General features: G+C 41.1%; 1 protein-coding gene across 2 annotated transcripts; it reads right to left on the bottom strand.

The window, feature by feature from the left end:
* Window positions 1–4,423: 4,423 nt before the first annotated feature.
* On the bottom strand, window positions 4,424–21,609 carry TMEM9B (TMEM9 domain family member B). Of its 2 annotated transcripts, XM_052652746.1 has the most exons (6): window positions 21,424–21,556; window positions 17,341–17,432; window positions 12,929–13,073; window positions 11,394–11,502; window positions 9,179–9,313; window positions 4,424–5,716 (listed from the first exon to the last, which is right to left on the bottom strand). In XM_052652746.1, the coding sequence occupies exons 2-6, from the start codon at window positions 17,420–17,422 to the stop codon at window positions 5,561–5,563; spliced, it is 627 nt and encodes a 208-aa protein (XP_052508706.1). In that variant the 5' UTR covers window positions 17,423–17,432; window positions 21,424–21,556; the 3' UTR covers window positions 4,424–5,560. The 2 variants fall into 2 exon arrangements, with proteins under 2 accessions (XP_052508706.1, XP_052508707.1); XM_052652747.1 differs by lacking the exon at window positions 12,929–13,073 and having other exon boundaries at window positions 21,424–21,609.
* Between the last annotated feature and the right edge of the window lie 68 nt (window positions 21,610–21,677).

Raw genomic sequence — 21,677 nt, 5'->3', positions numbered from 1 at the left:
GTACAGCAAAACTGAGCATGAAGTACAGTTCCCATATACCCACTGCTCTTACATATGTACATCCTCCTACATTACCAGAATGCCAGCCCCAGAGTGATACATTTGTTACAATTGATAATACTGACACATCATTATCACTCAAAGCCCATAGTTTCCATTAAGGCTCAACCTTTTTTTAAAAAGTATTTGTTTATTTGGCCATGCCAGGTCTTAGTTGTGGCATAGGGTACTTTTTTTAGTTGCTGTATGTAGGATCTAGTTCCCTGTCCAGGGCTCGAACCCGGGCCCCCTGCATTGGGAGCATGGGCAGAGTCTTAGCCACTGGACCACCAGGGAATTCCCCCGGCTCACTCTTGTGTTGTACATTCTGTGCAACTTTACAAATGTAGAATGATACATATCTACCATGCTAGCATCATATGGAATAGTTTCACTGCTCTAAAGTGTCTGTTACACCTATTCATTCCTCCCTCCCCCCAGTACCTGACAATACCTGATTTTTGCTTCCCTGGTGGCTCAGACAGTAAAGCGTCTGCCTGCAATGCTGGAGACCTGGGTTCAATCCCTGGGTTGGGAAGATCCCCTGGAGAAGGAAATGGCAACCCACTCCAGTACTCTTGCCTGGAAAATTCCATGGACTGAGGAGCCTGGTAGGCTACAGTCCATGGGGTTGCAAAGAGTCGGACACGACTGAGTGACTTCACTTCACTTTTCCTTTTCCAGAATGTTGTATACTTGAACTCATATAGTATACAGCTTTTTCAAATTGGCTTCTTTCAATTAGTAATATTCTTTTAAGTCTCCTCCACATATTTTTGACTTGATAGCTCATTTCTTTTTAGCACTGAACAATATTCCATTGTCTGAATACCATATGATAACATTTACATGTAGAATCTAAACTATGACACAAAGGAACTTATCCATGAAACAGAAACAGACACACAGACATAGAGAACAGACTTACTGTTGCCAAGGGAGAGGAGGGTGGGGGAAGAATGGACTGGGATTTAGGCATTAGCAGATGCAAACTAATATGCATAGAACAGATAAACAACAAGGTCCTACTGTATAGCAGCAGGAATTATATTCAATACCCTGTGATAAACCATAATAGAAGAGGATATGAAAAAGTATATATTAATATAGACACACATATATCTGAATCACTATGCTATACAGTAGAAATTAACACAACATTGTAAATCAACTATATTTCAATAAAATACATTTTAAAAATATTCCATTGAATGTATCACAGCTTATTGTCTATTCACCTATTAGAGGACTTCTTGATTGCTTCCAAATTTTGGCAATAAATGAATAAAGCTGCTATAAACACCCATATGCAAAATTTTCATATGGATATAATATTTTAACTAACATATATTAAATGGGCTTCCCTGGTGGCTCAGACTGTAAAGAATCCTCCCTCAATGCGGAAGACCTTGGTTCAATCCCTGGGTTGGGAAGATCCCCTGGAGAAGGAAATGGCAACCTACTCCAGTACTCTTGCCTGGAAAATTCCATGGATGGAGGAGCCTCGTAGGCTATAGTCCATGGGATCGCAAAGAATTGGACACAACTGGAGCAACTTCACTGGTGGACATGTGTTATGGAGCATTTTTTTGAATACTTACCTGCCATCTGTATATCTTCTTTGTTGAGGTGTCTGTTCAGGTCTTTGGCCCATTTTAACACTGAGTTGTCTTATTGTTGAGTTTTAAGAATTCTTTATATGCTTTGGAAGATAGTACTTTGTCAGCTATGTCTTTTACAAATATTTTCTCCCAGCTGGTGGCTTGTGTTCTTGTTCTTGACAGAGTCTTTCACCAGAAGTTTTAAATTTTAATGAAGTCCAGCTTATCAGTGATTTCTTTCTTGATTTGTGCTTTTGATATTGTATCTAGTAAGTCATTACCAACCAAAAGTAAACTAGATTTTCTCCTGTGTTGTCTTCTAGTATTATAGGGTTTTGTTTTGCATTTAGGTCTATGATCCTTTTTTAATTAATTTTTTGAAGGTTGTAAGGCGTGTGTCTAGCTTAACTTTTTTTGCATGTGACCGTCCAGTTGTTCTAGCACCGTTCATTGAAAAGACTGCTCCACGGTGTTCCTATTGTTGCTTTGTCAAAGGTCAGTTAACTACATTTATTGAGTCTGTTTCTGGGCTCTCTATTCTGTTCTATTGATCTATGTGTTTATTCTTTCGCCAATCCATACTGACACTGCCTTTATTACTGTAGCTGTACAGTAAATCTTGAAAATAGGTTGTGTCAGTCTTTCCACTTTGTTCTTCTTAATTAACATTGTGCTTACTTTCTGGGTCTTTTGCTTATAACTTGCTGGGATTTTGACTAGGATTGTATTTAATCAAGACTGACATCTTGATAATATTGTCTTCTAATCCATGAACATGGAATCTCTTATTTAGTTCTAGTTCTTTGATTTCTTTAATCAGTTTTGTAGTTTTCCTCATATACGTTTTATCCATATTTTGTTAGATTTATACATATTTCATTTGGAGGGATACCAATGTAAATGGTCATTGTGCTTTTAATTTCATTTGTTGTTAGTAGAAGCAACAGTTAGAACTGGACATGGAACAATAGACTGGTTCCAAATTGGGAAAGGAGTACGTCAAGGCTGTATATTGTCACCCTGCTTATTTAACGTCTATGCAGAGTACATTGTAAGAAATTCTGGACTGGATGAAGCATAAGCTGGAATCAAGACTGCCGGGAGAAATATCGATAACCTCAGATATGCAGATGACACCACCCTTATGGCAGAAAGCAATGAAGAACTAAAGAGCATCTTGATGAAAGCAAAAGAGGCGAGTGAAAAAGTTGGCTTAAAACTCAACATTCAGAAAACTAAGATCATGGAATCTGATCCCATCACTTCATGGCAAATAGATGGGGAAACAGTAGCAGACTTTACTTTTTGGCCCTCTAAAACCACTGCAGATGGTGACTGCAGCCATGAAATTAAAAGACGCTTACTCCTTGGAAGAAAAGTTATGACCAACCTAGACAGCTTATTAAAAAAAAAAAAGCAGAGATATTACTTTGCCAACAAAGCCAACAAAGGTCCATCTAGTCAAAGCTATGGTTTCTCCAGTAGTCATGTATGGATGTTGAGAGTTGGACTATAAAGAAAGCTGAGTGCCGAAGACTTGATGCTTTTGAATTGTGGTATTGAAGACTCTTAAGAGTCCCTTGGACAGCAAGGAGATCCAACCAGTCCATCCTAAAGTAAATCAGTCCTGAATATTTATTGGAAGGACTGATGCTGAAGCTGAACTCCAATACTTTGGCCACCTGATGTGAAGAACTGACTCATTTGAAAAGACCCTGATGCTGAGAAAGATTGAAGGTGGGAGAAGGGGACGACAGAGGATGAGATGGTTTGGATGGCATCACCAACTCGATGGACATGATTTTGAATAAACTCTGCGAGTTGGCGATGGACAGGGAGGCCTGGCGTGCTGCAGTCCACGGGGTCACAAGGAGTCAGACACGACTGAGCAACTGAAGTGAACTGAACGGAAGGATAGCAATTGACTTTTGTAAATTAACCTTCTAGCCTGAAACCTTGCTATAATCAACTCAGTTATTAGTATCAGAAATGTTTTTTTGCTTTTTAAAAAATTCTTTTGGATCTCCTACATGTTTACAATCATGTCATCTCTAAACAATGTTAGTCTTTCATCTTTTCTTTCCCTGTATATCTTTTGTCTTACTGCATTAGCTGGGATTTACAGTATGATGTTGAAAATGAGTAGTTAGAAAGAACATCCTTAACTTCTTCTCTATTTCTAGTTTACTGAGAGTTTTTGTCATGAATGGGTGTTGGCTTTTGTCAAATGCTGTTTCTGAATCTATTGATAAGATCATGTCATTTTTCTTTAGTCTGTTGATGTGCATTTCATTAATTTTCAAATGTTCAAAGTCTTGCAAAACTGGAATAAATTTCACTTGGTTGTAGTTAAACTTACATCTTTTAATATTAATAATAAAATCAACAATTTTAGGTTTGATTTGGGAGTTTTAAAAAAGTTTTTCACTAACCAAAAACCCCATTTATAGCTCCTAAAATCTCACCCTTATGAAATTAATGTGATTTAGTTCTAATACTAAATACTAATTTTTGCCAAGAAATTTTTAAAACAGGCACTCCTTCATGCATCTTAAATCCCTCAATTTATCCAAATATATGTGTACTTTCAGAGACCCATCTAAGTACCCATATGTTCTCTCTCTCCCCACCACACACGCACATAGAGATAATTTAGTACCACTGTTTTATGATTAGACTGTATAAAACAAGTCTTTCAACAGGATATAATTTGTCTTTATATTTTCAAGTTCATCATACAGCAAAAGAGGGAGGAGAGAAAAGCTGGGATAGATACACTGGTAGATGTTTCAAAAATTATTTTTATTGTTACATTTCAAAGAGGACATAGGAAGAAAAAATCCAATCCAGTTATCCAATAACTGCTACACCTTTCAGAGGGAGGCAACCTGAACTCCAATCCTAGTTCAAAGCTGCACACACCAGAGTCCAAATAGCTGCCTCTCAACCTGATTGGAGGTCCTGACAAATATGTGTATGTCATCAATCCAGGGAGGCTTGGGTTTAAAAGAAACTTTCTTTATTGTAAGTGTCCAAGTCCTTAGGATTTATCCTTAAAGATACTACAAGATGAGAAAGACCACACACCAAGACTATGTTTAGTCATTAGACTAGCGAGCAGCCAGTTTGTTCTAGGATGCATTGCATCAGACATCACAGTACATAAAGAAAATCTGCTTTTTGTGAAGGGCCACAGTGCATTTTCAGATCTAATTTACCATAAAGTGAAGCCACAGGGCAACCAGATGTCTAGATAATACAGTCAGTGCAAAAATTCAAATAGGTAAGTTGGGGCTTTGATGAGGCTAAGTTCAGTTCAGTCACTCAGTTATGTCCAACTCTTTGCAAGCCCATGGACTGCAGCACACCAGGCCTCCCTGTTCATCACCAACTCCCGGATGAGGCTGGCATACTGCAAAATATAAATGAATCTTGAAAATAAAAGGCAAAGTTTATCTCCAAAAGTTTGTTTAGTAAGGTGACTTGAGAAAAGGTATGTTAAGCACTTCCCACACATCCCTCCCCTCCTCTGCCAAAAACAAAAAATACCACACAAAAACCCTACCTGAAAATTATCTTGAAAACCAAGTCAAAACTGTGTGGTAAAAAGAGTGCTTTTTCCAGGTAAAGGACTTCAAGATAATTTACAGACAGACATATTTTTATTAGTAAAAGTCACAAATAGGAAAAGATTTATTGGCTGACACTGTCTGAGGTGTGTGCTTAAAAAAAAAAATGCCTTGATTAATACATTAATGAGAAAAGAAAACAACAAGCGTGTTTTTGTTTCGAGTTTTGAATTTTCCAGCAAGAGTTGGAGAAATCAACAGGGTATTAAAACAAAACCCAGGAAAACTCAGTCAATCTTTTTCCCATTGTCTGCCTCATTTCTTTCTAGTCACCATGAATTCAGTTCCCAGTTAGCTGAGGACAACATGACGGTCAAAGACGGATTTTCGCTGCTCTTGAACTTGAAGCTTCCAACGCTGCTGGGCATACTCGACCTTATTTAGTACATTGGCTCGACTGCGGGAGCGGGCCAGCACATCATGGGCATTTGCAAAAGGCTGGTGATCCTGAAAGTGCAGGAATGGAGAACATCAGACGGCATGATCCATGTAAAACACACACGCACAATAGCAGCTATCCAGCCACAGAGACTGGAGCAGCTGGACTGTTAAACAGACCATCTAATTTAGCCAAGCCTTCTTAGGCCCTCAATACCAGAAGCAGGATGAACCCAGCTACAGAAATAGGTGATTCAAATAAAACAAGCAATGAGGAGTATCTGTGCAATGTTCCCATGAGTCACCATTTCCAAAGAAATTTCCCTTAAGAAAGAGGAACCAAGATAAAGACAGTGGTCATTTATGTTAGAGAAGTCTTTCTTGATGAGCTGTGGAAAGAAAATCTATTTGCATGTTAATATCTACAAGTTACAGACAGAGGGTAGGGCTTTGCCTTGCTTTATTCATCCAGCTAATCTGTGACTGAGGAAAAGACCTGTCTTTTTAATATCCTAACCTGACTCTCATATATATTAGAATTGTTACTTGCCAGCTTGGGACCACATTCATCCTGGGAGATAAGCTGACTGGATCGTATCTTGGTTATTTTTTTTACATTTACTTACTTTTGTTTTATTATTTATTTGGCTGTCCCAGGTCTTATTTGCAGCATGTGGAATCTTTACTTGCAGTATGTGGGATCTAATTCCCTGACCAGGGATTGAACTCAGATACCCTGCATTGGGAGTGCAGTGTTAGCCATTGGACCACCAGCAAGTCCCATCTTGTGTGGTTTTAATTTCTTCTTATGCTCTCAACACATACACTTAGAACTTTTTCATTCTCGCCATCCCCTTCCCCAATCTGTAATGGACAGAGATACAGCTCAAGTGCTCCAATTACCCTCGACTGCTAAGGACGGTAAAGGATTATTACTTCAGCATTTCTGTTTGATAAAGTCTTGAATCTTCCATTGCTGAGCACATGGCAGCTTCCATGTTAGCTGCTGCCTGAGAAGAGAGATTACTGCAGCATCACCCAGGCATCTGGGTAGAAAACCAACCTATCCTGGTCAAAATAAACCAATACCACTGATGTTTGTCGTCATTACACAGGAAACCACCATGCTAATCTATCTATGAATAAGATATAAACACAGCTGCCCAAATGACAAAAGGCAGTCAGTACTAATTTATTGCTTTTGTTTGTCTTTTCCTTGATCTCTTCTTCCTGAACTTGAATAGCAATGCTTCTAAATGTTCCAACATAGGAGATAAGTCACAACTCAGTGCTGTTAAACTTGGCCTCTTGAAAAGAATATTGTTTTGCTGTGCATGTTTGCCAAAGCTCTATTATATACCCAGGGCAGGAGACAGCATGTCTATGGAAAGCTGTAGATAACTGCATAACTATATATATATAACTATATATATAACTATTTATATAACTATATATATAACTATATATAAACAGTGTTTTAATACCTGGTCTTCTTTTTATTGCAAGATATTTATATAATGTCAACATTTCAAAGACAGCAAAGAGCTTTCTATAAAGAATCTATCCCTGCCTTCTTTACCAAAATTGCTTCAACTTTTTGCTTAATTTAGGTAATATCTTGTACAAACCCCATTCTTTTTTTTAACCTTACAAATGAAAATAATAAAAACAATTCCATAAAGTTCAACTGTTTCAAAGATGTAAGAAAAGAGGTTAGGAAAAAGGAAGACGGATTCCTTTATCCTGTTGTTGGATTATTGTATTTCCCATGAAAAAGTAAACCAATCCAAGGTCGTCTAATAAATAAGTACAAACACAAGTCTTAGCTCCCTTAACCTTGACCTGGTGTCACATCTTGTCAACATACAGAGTTTGTTCAGGGAGATTAAAATGGCACTATACGAACACAGCGCTTTAATGAACTTGTATATAAAACATTATTACCGTTGGTTTGTTTTGGCACAAACAGGACTGGGAAGAGGGATGTGCTTTACCAGCAGAGTACTTCTCAATTTCATAGTTTTTTATCTACTCTTCAAGGTAGCGGGAGAAACATCTTCTTAAGAAACAAATTAAAGGACTAAACAAACCAGTTAATCCTTTCGGTCTATTCTCCATCAGAACAAGACTGAACTAGCTGCTTGTGCTCATCTATGCCGGGAGAACGCACATAGAGGTTTACCCTTTATATATATTTGCTCTTTTAACACTGGATAAGATTACAATAAATATAAAACATGTTTTAATGTAATGCTTTGATAACAGTAATGATGTGTCATGGATATATGATACAGTAAATATTGTGACAACTTGCAGTGAATGTCTTAACTATTTGTGCTCTCTGATTCAAAGTGCTCTACATCCAACAAACATGGAAAAAAATAAAACAGAATTTAACTGAGGATTTAACAAAAGCATGTTTAAAGGCACATAAAGAGTGAAGAACTCTCATCTTGGATTAGCAACAATTGTAGGAATTTAAATTCAACTTCTTATTGTACAGTTGTTATCATACATTCATTGCTCTGTTTAGAAAACCTCTCTCTACCCAGAATCAATTTAACAGATATCCAAAAGTCAGCCAGGCCTCTAAAAACAATGTTCTTATATGGTAGACATGTACATAGGATCAATCCCTGATGAACAAAATGGTTACTAAGCACAAGGCCCCATCAATCAAATGCCTTTCCTACATGTTTTCATCTACACATTTGTGTATCCATTTATTTTATGTTCTGTGTATTAAATTAATATTGACAGTGACAGTTCTGTGACTCCATGAACTATATAACCTGCCAGGCTCCTCTGTCCATGGAATTCTCCAGGCAAGAATAGTGGAGTGGGTTGCCATTCCCTTCTCTGGGGGATCTTCCCGACCCAGGGATCAAACCTAGGTCTCCTGCATTGCAGACAGACTCTTTACCATCTAAGCCACCAGAGAAGCCCTAATATTGTCTATTCCTAAAATCAGGAACCTCATATTTAATGCCATATGCAATGTATGTAAGTCAGAGCTTTTATCTATGTGCCTATAATGAAATGGTTTGTGTGGTCTTGGACATATAACATTTTTATATGTTAGCAGTTCTCAACTGAGGGTGAGCAGTTCTCAACTAAAGCTTCTTTGCCTTTCAAAATATTTGGTGATGTTGACAGGAAAGGTGGTAGTTTAGGTTGGAGCCTGGGGAGAAAACTATCTCAGATGCTTTCCTCAACATAAACAGGAAAAGGTGATGAAAACTGTGCCCCTGATACAGAAAGCAAAGCCTTGTACAGCACACTCACCAAGGATCATCTGTCTAAGCCACCACATTTACGGCTTCACAGAACAATTTCCTCACATTAGACCTCATATTAGACACATTCATATTAGACCCGTCTTTAGTTTCTCTGGTTGAGGATGTGCTCCAGCACATGGACATTTATATGGAACTACTCTTCACCTGCACTTTACATCAGATGATGACAGAGACTGGCATGAGACTTAACAGATGACAGAGACTTAACAGTGGGGGCATGTTAAGAACTCACCCCAACATCATCATCGCTCTGTATCAACTGTGAGTGTCCAAACAGGCGTCTCTTCAGTATGGGCTCAACCAGAGTAAGATATACCATGTAGAGAAGTAGAAGGCCCAAAATGGAGAGATAAATTATAATGGTAACCTAAAGGAAATTGAAAATAAGTTACATCTCTATTCAAGCCAAGAAATCAGAATTTTGTATAATACTACTAAAGCCATAGTCAAGACTGGCCCATCTATTAACCACACAGGATTTCTATACAAACCAGATTCCAACATAAGAAACAAACTCAACTCTTCACCAAAGTATTATTTATAGAAAAAGAGGAAAGAAAGCATTTTTTTGTCTTTGGGGCCTTTTCACAAGTCTTCAAAACTCCATCTTCACCTACTACTAATCATTGCTACCACTGCTTTTTTCACCTGAATATAGTGTCCTAAGTTCAACAGCACTGCAGTCAAGACCACTTTCCATTAGGAATCCTAATAGAAAATGTAGTTAAGATGAATTTCAACAGCATACTGTTTTAGATCAATTCAGACATACAAAAATACATTTTAGGCACAAGATTTTCTTGAGATCTTAATTTGTGTGGTGTCAAGCAGCAGAGTGTGACACCTCCCACTAGGGCTACAGTTAAAGACAGACAATACCAAATGTTAGTGAGGATGTACAGAAACTGAACCCTCATACATCGCTGGTTAAGAATGTAGAACGGTACAGCTATTTTAGAATACAATCTGGCAGACTCTTAAAAAGTTAAATACAAACTTACCTCTTTTAGGAATCTACCCGAGGGAAAGGAAAACATATATCCAAAGCACATACACTGATATTCATAACAGCATTATTCCTAAGAATAAAAACCTGGAAATAATCCACATGTCCATCAACTGATGAATAGAAAAAGAAAATGTGGTATATTCAAGAATGCTATTCAGTAATAAGAAGTAATTAAGTGCTGATACATGCTATAGCATGAGTGAACCTCAAGAACATTATGCTGTGTGAAAGAAACCAGTTGTAGAAAAGCACGCATTTTCTGATTCTATTTATATGAAATGTCCAGATCTAGACATACAAAGCAGAACAGTAATTATCCAGGGCTGGGGGTGGGCTTCTCGGGTGGCTCAGATGGTAAAGAATCAACCGGCAATGCAGGAGACCCAGGTTGAATCCTTAGGTCAAGAAGATCCCCTGGAGAAGGGAACCCACTCCAGTATTCCTGCCTAGAGAATCACGTGGACAGAGGAGCCTGGTGGGCTACAGTCCACAAAGACACAGTCAGACACAACTGAGGGACTAACACTTTCACTTCAATTTCAGGGCTGGAGGTAGGCATGGGATCAAAGATAAATGGGCATCAGGGATCTTTTGGGGGTAATGGGAATGTTCTAAAACTGGATTTTAAAAAATGGTTTTAAATTTGCTAAAATTTTTATAAAACTGTACACTTAATATGATTGATATTTGGGGATGCAAATTATACATTAAAATTTTGTTTAAAAATAGTTTATGATGATTTCTTTACAGGGAGGCATCCTGCTGGAGTAGAGGCTCTCTGGCATGGTCAATCACAACAGGAATTCTGTAACTGGCACAGCTGGCCACTCCATACTCCCCTGAAGCCTTTTTTTGTGGAACAGAAATGGGAAACCCCATATTAAAATTGGGAAAAAGAACTACCATCTATCATAATAAAGTAATTGAACTCATCAGAGGTCCAAATTGAGATAAAAGTGATCTACATTCCATTTCCTATAAGAGATAAAGAAAGAGAATCTTAAAATCCAGCTATGATGTTTCTAGGATAGTGCAGTCACTAAATATGTAACTTTTTCTAAGAGTTGAGAGGGCAGGAAGAAGGTCTAATTATGCTGCTTGGCATTCGTGGGCGAAGGAGAAGCTGGAATGTCTTTCTGGAAATGCTAATTATACACAGGGCTTCTTTGTGCCATTTCACATATCACAACCATCTAAGGTGTCCTAATTAATCTACAAAGCATCTCAATGAGGCAGGTGGAGAGTAGGCTTATTACTCCTTTCAGAGTGGGGGCTGGGGATAAGGAAGAAGTAGGTAAGAGGGTATTGGAGAAGAGGATGGAAGAGCGATAGTTTAGGTAACTAGACAGAATCCCAATGTCCAGCATTTTCTTTCCTGTTTAGATACCATCAAAAACTGTTTCAGAAGCAGAAAAGATGGATTTTTTTCCTTTCTTACCTTGATCGTAACCGAACTTCTTTCTTCATATTTGCATTCACAGCGAAGACAGTATGCTTCTACGTCAGGACCCCGCACAGGCATGGGATCCACAACATGAAGGCAATCACTGAAAAAAAAAAACAAAGATAAAATACTGTCTAAACCTAGCTGGATTTTCTACTCACACTGATCAAACCTTTCCTGAAATCCAGAATAATCACGGAGCTTACCCAATGAAATAAATAAGGAACACATAATCAGTAAGGGAAGTGAAATCATTTCCTCTCAATATTAGCAATTTGGTAAGACTGCAAGGAGATCCAACCAGTCCATTCTGAAGGAGATCAGCCCTGGGATTTCTTTGGAAGGAATGATGCTAAAGCTGAAACTCCAGTACTTTGGCCACCTCATGCGAAGAGCTGACTCATTGCAAAAGACTCTGATGCTGGGAGGGATTGGGGGCAGGAGGAGAAGTGGACGACAGAGGATGAGATGGCTGGATGGCATCACTGACTCGATGGACATGAGTTTGAGTAAACTCTGGGAGTTGGTGATGGACAGGGAGGCCTGGCGTGCTGCAATTCATGTGGTCGCAAAGAGTCGGACACGACTGAGTGACTGAGCACACAACAGTCAAATAAACCGTTCAGTTCAGTCGCTCAGTCGTGTCTGACTCTTTGTGATCCCATGGACTGCAGCACGCCAGGCCTCCCTTTCCATCACCAACTCCCAGAGCTTACTCAAACTCATGAGTCGCTGGTGCCATCCAACTGTCTCATCCTGTCGTCCCCTTCTCCTCCCGCCTTCAATCTTTCCCAGCATCAGAGTCTTTTCAAATGAGTCAGTTCTTCACAACAGGTGACCAAAGTATTGGAGTTTCAGCTTCAACATCAGTCCTTCCAATGAATATTCAGGACTGATTTCCTTTAGGATGAACTGGTTGGATCTCCTTGCAGTCCAAGGGACTCTCAAGAGTCGTCTCCAACACCACAGTTCAAAAGCATCAATTCTTTGGTGCTCAGCTTTCTTTATAGTCCAACTCTCACATCCATACTGTCTACTGGAAAAATCAAAGCTTTGACTAGATGGACCTTTGTTGGCAAAGTAATGTCTCTGCTTTTTAATATGCTATTTAGGTTGGTCATAGCTTTTCTTCTAAGGAGAAAGCGTCTTTTAATTTCATGGCTGCAGTCACCATCTGTAGTGATTTTGGAGCCCCCAAAAATAGTCTGTCACTGTTTCCATTGTCTCCCCATCTATTTGCCATGAAGTGATGGGACTAGATGCCATGAATTTAAGTTTTCTGAATGTTGAGTTTTAAGCCAACTTTTTTACTCTCGTCGTTCATTTTCATCAAGAGGCTCTTTAGCAAAACAGAGAGGGTCTTCTTTGCTTTCTGCCATAAGGGTGGTGTCATCTGCATATCTGAGGTTATTGATATTTCTCCTGGCAATCTTGGTTCCAGCTTGCGCTTCATCCATTTTGCATGATGTACTCTGCATAGAAGTTAAATAAGCAGGGTGACAATATACAGCCTTGACATACTCCTTTACCGATTTGGAACTGTTGTCCCATGTCCAGTTCTAACTGTTGCTTCCTGATCTGCACACAGATTTCTCAGGAGGCAGGTCAGGTGGTCTGGTAGTCCCATCTCTTGAAGAATTTTCCACAGTTTGTTGTGATCCACACAGTCAAAGGCTTTGGCATAGTCAATAAAGCAGAAATAGATGTTTTTCTGAAACTCTTTTGCTTTTTCAATGATCCAACCATAAAGACACATATGTAGCAGCTATTTTTCAAAAGTGCTATTCATAGTTAAAAAAAATGCATCTAAAAATCCCAAATGGGACTGAAAGCTACTTAGCAGATCAAGTCATATTTAGACTTGTTTATTTAGCAAGTAAAACTGCTAAACTGATTTAAGGTGATCTGGAGCATTATTCAAACACAATTACCTCCTTTACGAATTAACTAACATCTGAACTGCCACATGTGGTATATGAACGGCTAATCACACCTAACAGATGGTAAATTATGAAACTCTGAAAACCGAACACCAGAGTAAGAAACAATTACTTTTCTCAAGGAGTCTATTTAAAAAGCATGGAGAAGTAGGTTTAGGACAACAAAAATATTTAAAAATGAAAACATTACCTGGCAACAGTACATAAATAATGATAAAAGGCTTAATGTTTTTGTTGTTGGATGTTGTTTATTTTCTCCCCATTTGCCATTTATTTATGGCTTATGAAAAAGCAATTCTACTCAAAAAATCTTATTTTCTAGAAGTCTGTCAATTCTAGGAAATAATTAAATTCTTACTCTCCACAGCTATTAAGAGCCCACTACTCTGATCCCCTTAGGCAAAGGTAGGCAAAGCTCTCCTGTCCTCCTGCCAGCCCCTCTCGTCATCTGTCCCTTAGGCACTTCTGCTTGCCTTAAGAACTACCACAGCATCCTGCCTCATTCAGGCATCCTGTCTGTCTCACTCCACCCACCTTCTCGGCAGCACCCAATGCTCCAGGCTGATTCTTTCCTTTTGCCCTATCAGAACATACTTTTTTGTGTTTTGTTCCCTGTGAGCTGGAGTAGAACAAAGAATCAGTTTTTCTTAACAGTTAATTTAATTTTAATAAAGGTAGTAATGAAAAAGTAAGTCTCAACCGGCAGAATTTCAAAGAAGAGTAAGGTCCCAAACTTACACCATACAAGTGTGTCATATCTGTTCCAAACGTATTGAAGACAAGGAATGTATCCAGCTGGATGCAGGCATAAAATAGAGGAAGCTAAATCCCACTGCAGGGGTATCTAGCTCAGAACCATGGAGGGCATGTAGCCCAGAACTCTGAGAGCTCAGCTGCATGAGGTCAGACTACATGAACAGCTAAAAGGACCGGAATAAAAGGCTCCTGCCTCCTAGGACAGCTATATTTCTGTCTTGCTTTAAATGATTTAAGGTGACCTGGACTATTATTCAGGCTTCCCTGGTGGCTCAGACGGTAAAGCGTCTGTCTGCAATGCAGGAGACCCAGCTTCGATCCTTGGGTTGGGAAGATCCCCTGGAGAAGGAAATGGCAGCCCACTCCAGTATTCTTGCATACAAGATTAATTCTTTTATGAATTAACCAACATCTAAACTGCCACAGTGTGGTATATGAATAGCTAATTACACCGAACAGTTCCCCCCACCTCATCCCACCCATATTTCTTTGAACCTCAGGAAAATGAGATTTATCTCCTACTTAGTTTCCTAGATCAGCTTCAGAAGCCTTAGTCACAATACTTAAGAATTACTTGGGAATCTAAGTATTGAGTATTTCTTTGGAAGTATAAATACCGTTAATAACAAAGAGATTCTGAGTGCTGTGCAGGATGGGAAAGGAAACAGGAAGTTTGGTTCTGTCTGGCCAGTCACTGTAAACACAGAACCCAATACAGAACTCTTATTACTCTTAAATACAGCCACTTTAGGAACTAGGCAACACCTCCCCCTAGTGCCTAAAGGAGGACATTATCAGCTTCGAATCACACCCCAACATAAACCAGAGAACTCAAACTTTTCTTAAGCTAGACAGTGTAGGTCAATGACGGAGAAGGCAATGGCAATCCACTCCAGTACTCTTGCCTGGAAAATCCCATGGGCGGAGGAGCCTGGTAGGCTGCAGTCCAGGGGGTTGCTAACAGTCGGACACGACTGAGCGACTTCCCTTTCACTTTTCACTTTCATGCACTGGAGAAGGCAATGGCAACCCACTCCAGTGTTCTTGCCTGGAGAATCCCAGGGACGGAGGAGCCTGGGTGGGCTGCTGTCTATGGGGTCACACAGAGTCGGACACGACTGAAGCGACTTAGCAGCAGCACAGGTCAATGAAAAATTAAAGCTGACAACTGGACAAAATGGAGGCCAGAAGATAAATATATATATAATATATATAGGTATATTTACCAGGAAGTAAATACATTACAGGTACCAGGAGGGAAATACTGGTATTTCCTGGTGGCTCATTGGTAAACCTAACTGCTTGCAATGCAGGAGACCTGGCTTTGATCCCTGGGTCGGGAAGACATCCTGAAGAAGGGAATGGCAAGGCACTCCAGTATTCTTGCCTGGAGAATTCCATGGACAGAGGAGCCTGGCTGGCTACAGTCCATGGGGTCACAAAGAGTCAGCCATGACTGAGCTATTAACACTTTCACTTATATATATATGTGTGTGTGTGTGTGTGTGTGTGTATATAGTGTCAGATAAGATACCCATATATATAATATATATATACATACATACATATAAAGTCACATAAAATACCGGAAGCCTCGGAAGACTGTAACATCTTAACTAATCATAACTTGCGTGCCCTCCTAAAGCCAGTTAAAACCTTTCAGTGACATCTGTGAACCTACCCAGAGGCAAAGGCTCAGCTGCAGACAGAAAGCAAGAGTGAGAAGGAGGAAAAATTCCAAGGCAAGTCTTGTTTTCAGCTGTTTATTTTCAAAGCTCCCTATTTTTACCAGTAACCAGGGATAAATGACATATGAGAATAAGTGAGTGAAGTCATTCAGTCGTGTCCAACTCTTTGCGACCCCATGGACTATAGCCCACCAGGCTCCTCCATCCATGGAATTTTCTAGGCAAGAGTACTGGAGTGGGTTGCCATTTCCTTCTTCAGGGGAATGTTCCCGATCCAGGGATCGAACCTGGTTCTCCCGCATTTCAGGCAGACGCTTTACTCTCTGTAAACCTGGAGTAACAAAAAGTCTGTGAAAAGATTAGAGCTAAACACTTGAACAGTGAGTTCATTTGCCACTCAAGTAACAAGCGTCATACTCTATTACTGATAACAGAGTAAACTGATTATAAGTGCTCAATACATTTGGGAAATTTACAGGAATAACTTATTTGAGTTTTCTTTTCATATAAAATAACTTGCAGATATAAAACCTAAAAGAATAGCCATATCACTTTGTAATACAAGACAGTTTAAAGTGGAACATAGAAGTTCTCAAGAACATACTTACCAAATGTCAGATTAAACTTAAATGGGAACTTATAGACTGAACTTCATGGGAAAAATAGACAATAGAATCAAAAAAGCTAAACATGCTCAAAGTCTGCATTTTCTTATTCAAAGTCAGCTTGGAATATTGTAACCGAATGAATTTAATTCTGCTTTCAAACTTTTCGGTCTATTTCACTGTGAAATCAGGTATATGTTATAGTATGGTAACATCTGGAGCTATTTTTCTTCTATGCCTATCCTGGCAATCTCCCACTGCAAACTATAAAATGTTCCAGTCCAGGGGTAAGGCGCCCACCTATCCTTAAATGACTGCTTCCCAATCATTTTATAGCACGTGTAGAAAAAGCTATCATTTGAAAGGTTCACTGGGATAAACAGAGAAGACTGCTGGTGACAAACCAGTCAGGATCCCAGTCATTGCTGGATTATATACCAAGAGCTGAAGGGACTGATGACTTGGCATATCTATAACCTACTGGCCCACCAACTGGTAAACTCTGGTGTCTATGGCTCATTCCCACTCCTTCCTGAGCCTTCTGACACTTTAAAACATAGTCTCCTATATCTGACAATATAGCATCAAAACCTACAAGTTGTAAAAACTGTAACCCAGATAAGTGAGCCTTGCTTACCTTCAACTGCAAAGCAAGAAGGGCCTAAATTTAAGGGCACACAGAAGGGTGGCTATGGGGAGTTCAGGTGCCACGAACTCAGCCCCACCCCAATGTAAAACCCTCCTTGCCTGGGGCTTTTGGCTACATTCCTTTAGACTTACTTGATGCACTCAGGGTCCTACTCTCATTTTTTCAAATGGAAATGGAATTCAACACTTTTGCTTAAAAATAAATACTTAAAAAGAAAACAATACATTGGATGAATATCCAGTGCTAACAGTGACAACCAAAGAAAGAAATGTGACAGGTGATTCAGTAACACAGAATACTTACCAGTCTTTTTGGGATATGTTCTTATTATAAATATGCCCAGAATTATCTTTATAGGGAGGACAGATACATTTACATCGGACATCCTCAGAATTCTGTAACCAAAATAGAAACTTAGTATAGCTTGTTGACGGTTTATCATCAATATTTTTAGAAACTGCAACGTACACATTTTGTTAAGCATCCCCTGCCAAATATTCCAAAACTATTCATTTAAATTTTTAAATAACTTTAAGAGATACAAGTTTTTAAAAAACCATTGGTAATGCTCACGAATAATTACATAATACATAAAATTATTCTGAAATAATACCTAGTATCTGTGGTTTATGAATCACATTTTCAGTCACGTGACAAAATTGTGCTAACATTATCATCTACCTGCCAGTAGGAAGACATAGTAGACTGACAGCTGTGCCTTCAAGTAAGAATGTTGATTACCGAAGGGTTAGGAAATATCAAACTAAAAATTACAAAACAAGTCACAATTCTGCCCATAACCCTTATGCCCTTTGGTATAAAGGCACTGATATGGATAAAGTGAGTTGGGACAGACTCCTAAAGGGATGAAGTTTTAGAGGCACTCAGCTACAACAAAAAAGGAAGTACATAAAGGAAGTAGCTTGCATGTAGCTGAGATCAGTTTGGTATACTCTTCCCAGGAAACTTTGCTTCTAATCCCTGGGACACAGAGAGGACAACTACTGAAAAAGCAAGTTTGAAGAAGTGAAGAACAGGTGACTAAATCTATGAACAGGAGTAGGAGATGCTTTCTCAGCAAAGGGGAATCTAATCTCAGAAGGAAGGCAGTGACTCAGTAGCCTCCAGAGGACCGAGCCCAAAACTCCTATATATAGTGGCATGTCTGGCAGAGTTGTTGATAAGTCATTTACTCATTCAGCAGCTACTTAGTGAGCATTTGTCCTGTGCCAGAACTTGAGCGAAAGGAGGTGGATTCAAGGAAGTCTAAGACACGGCTCCTTCCCACAATTAGGACACTCCCAAGTAAGGAAGACTGACAAATACAGGGTTACAGGAATGTGCCACTTAAAGTGATGACAGTAGATACGCAGACGGTGCAATCAGTGTTTTGAAAATCAGGACACTTGATGCCGTCCCTTTTTCTGAAGGGAACTGGGGAAGATTTAAAAGAAACCTTGACATAAACAACAAGGACCTGCTATAATAACCTATAATGAAAACGAACCTGAGTTATTTTCTGTACACTTGAAACTAACACAGCATTATCAATATTTCAATTTAAAAAAATCCCTGACCAAACCTCCCATCTGTATGCCTGTCACTCATCCTTCCTGGCCTCTGTATTTAAAGGTATTATAGAGTAAAGCTCCAATTTAAAAAATGCAAATATCATTCTATTTTCCCATCAAATTAATGTGAATGCCTTCTGTTTCCTCCAGTAATGAGCCAGTTCATCAAGGAGGAAGCACAGGGCAGGTTTGGAGGGTATGGGCATGAAGGGGACTAGAGAGCAGCATGAGGGTGAAGTGGGAGATAGATGGGTTCCAGGTTGGAACCCTACTATTAGTCACCTCCTCAGATGGTGACTGCAGCCACGAAATTCAAAGAGACTTGCTCCATGGAAGAAAAGCTATGACAAACCTGTTGCTGCTGCTGCTGCTGCTAAGTCGCTTCAGTTGTGTCCAACTCTGTGCGACCCCAGAAATGGCAGCCCGCCAGGCTCCCCCGTCCCTGGGATTCTCCAGGCAAGAACACTGGAGTGGGTCACCATTGCCTTCTCCAATGCATGAATGTGAAAAGCGAAAGGGAAGTCGCTCAGTCATGTCCGACTCTTAGCGACCCCATGGACTACAGCCTACCAGGCTCCTCCGCCTACGGGATTTTCCAGGCAAGAGTACTGGAGTGGGGTGCCATTGCCTTCTCCATGACAAACCTAGATAGCGCATTAAAAAGCAGAGGCATAACTTTGCCGACAAAGGTGTGTCTAGTCAAAGCTATGGTTTTTCCAGTAGTTATGTATGGATGTGAGAGTTGGACCACAGAGAAGGCTGAATGCTGAAGAACTGATGCTTCTGAACTGTGGTGTTGGAGAAGACTCCTGAGAGTCCCTTGGACTGTAAGGAGATCAAACTAGTCAATCCTAAAGGAAATAAATCCTGAATATTCATTGGAAAGACTGATGCTGAAGCTGAAGCTCTAATACTTTGGCCACCTGATGCAAAGAACTGACTCATTAGAAAAGACCCTAATGCTGGGAAAGACTGAAGGCAGGAAGTAAAGGGGAGGACAGAGGATGAGATGGTTGGATGGCATCACTGACTCAATGGATAGGAGTTTCAGTACGCTCCGGGAGATGGTGAAAGATAGGGAAGCCTGGTGTGCTTGCTGTAGTCCATGAGGTGGCAGAGTCAGACATGACTAAGTGACTCAACAACAACTCTTTGCATTTTTTCAGATAAGATACAGGTGGGCTCCAGTTGAGGAATTTACAGCCAACAAAAACAGGGTAAATAGCCAGTCTTTGTCTCTTACCTGAAGGGAACAATCATGGCAAGGACAAAGTAAGGAAAAAATCCTGTCTGATACGGGAGATACTACACCTGCACAGAAAGGCTCCTTGGAATCCAAAGTCAGAGGATAATTCCGGCCCATAATCAGTCTTGCTCCTCCCAGAAGCCTTCACTTTAGATCCATCTTGGTTAGGGTATGTGCACACCCCAGGGGAGGGTCCTGAGACAAATTAACTGGGGGTGGGGGTGGACTGAGAAAGCAAGGTGACTGGCCTGAGGGAAGAGGAAGACCGGGAAAACTGCCCCTTTACAAAGGATTTAAACTTCCCCAAAGCACGACTCTCTCTGAGGTTGCCCATGAGCCTTTCCGCATGTACTTTTCTTTTCAAAACTTTTCATACTCTTTACCTTCTGCCTCCTTGCCTGCTTTCATTCTTGACTAGGCAGGTAAGACTAGGGACTCTAGCCTTAAGTGTTGGCTCCTGTGGTCCAGTGCTTAGGACTCCCCATCTGGGAAACTAAGATCTGGCTTCCAGCCACCGCGGCTGCTGCGTGCTGCAAGCTGCCGCTTACTGCTATGAGCATCAGAAATCAAGGGGATGAGAAGGGCCAAGAAATGGAGCAGGGGAGAAGGCCACAACTTCACCTCTCCTATAGTTTGGATCCTCCCTTACCCACTAAATCAACAAGAAAAGAGAAGGCAACAAAGGGGCTAGGAGATCCTGGAGGGAGTGAGGTGAGGATATGAGGCCGGTGAGAGACTCTGTTCTATTCAGTTCAGTCGCTCAGCTCAGTCGTGTCCGACTCTTTGCGACCCCATGAATCGCAGCCAGGCCTCCCTGTCCATCACCAACTCCCGGAGTTCACCCCAACTCTTGTCCATCGAGTCGGTGATGCCATCCAGCCATCTCATCTTCTGTCGTCCCCTTCTCCTCCTGCCCCCAATCCCTCCCAGCATCAGAGTCTTTTCCAATGAGTCAACTCTTCGCATGAGGTGGCCAAAGTATTGGAGAGACTCTGTAGGTCCTTCCTATTGAGAAGGAAGGCTGCCAGGAGAGGCAAGTTCCTACAGTGGGAAGGGAATCTGTTAAGAGATGAGTTGAGAGGAGTTAGTTCCTAAGAGGTAAGGCACCTGTGAGCTGGGCCTTCCTATACGGGCTTGGGGAATTTCGGAGGGTGGTCCGTGAGGCTGGTGAAGGGTGACGGTAGACTGTCAGAGCTTAAGTGTAAAGCTCAAGTTAAAAGCTCTCAGAGTTGGAAAGGCTGTAAAGTTGGAAGTGGGTCCTGTCAGGGCTGGGAAGGGAAATTTAAGGAGCCGGACATGCTGTCCGGGCCCGTCTGGACCAGGTGGGGCGGGGTAGGGTGTCAGCGCCGGGGGTGGGAGGGGGTGGGGGCGGGGGCTGTCCGGCTGTCAGGGCTGGAGGGCGGGAGTGCCATCCGGCGGTCCGGAGGGTTCCGGGCGGGGGTCTGCCAGGGCTGTGACGCTAGGGATCGGGCTGGCAGGGCTGGCAGAGGACTGGGGTGGGGCTCAGGTGGACAAGGCCGGAGGTAGAGGAGGAGCGCCGGTCGGAAGCGAAGGCTGGGCGGGACTCACCTTGGCGGCGTCTGACAGCTGCACCAGCAGCAGCACCGAGAGCGCCAGGCAGGACAGGCTGAGCATGGAGGCGAGACGAAGGAGGCCGGCCCACAGGGTCGCCATCGCAGCCAGGCCCAGCAGTCGCCACAGCCGGAGCCCCCGGGACCAGCTCCGGGCCGGCCTCCGGCTCGGGCTCCTCCGCCCGCACTTCCGTCTGGGCCCTTGCGTCACGGGCCGCGCCGGGTCAGCTACAAAAAGGATTCGACCCGGAA

The sequence above is a fragment of the Budorcas taxicolor genome, chromosome 15 (genome assembly GCF_023091745.1).
Source record: "Budorcas taxicolor isolate Tak-1 chromosome 15, Takin1.1, whole genome shotgun sequence".
Taxonomy (NCBI): Eukaryota; Metazoa; Chordata; class Mammalia; order Artiodactyla; family Bovidae; genus Budorcas; species Budorcas taxicolor.
Note: the sequence above shows the minus strand (reverse complement) of the source record. Positions and strands in the feature narration are given on the sequence as shown.

Coding starts and splice junctions, on each gene's coding strand:
- TMEM9B (XM_052652746.1), bottom strand. CDS start 17,422: ATGTCCGATGTAAATGTATCTGTCCTCCCTATAAAGATAATTCTGGGC. Junction 13,074..17,340: donor AACATATCCCAAAAAGACTG/GTAAGTATTCTG, acceptor ACTATGCCAAAG/CCTTTGACTGTGTGGATCAC. Junction 11,503..12,928: donor GGGACAACAGTTCCAAATCG/GTAAAGGAGTAT, acceptor TTTTTTTTTCAG/TGATTGCCTTCATGTTGTGG.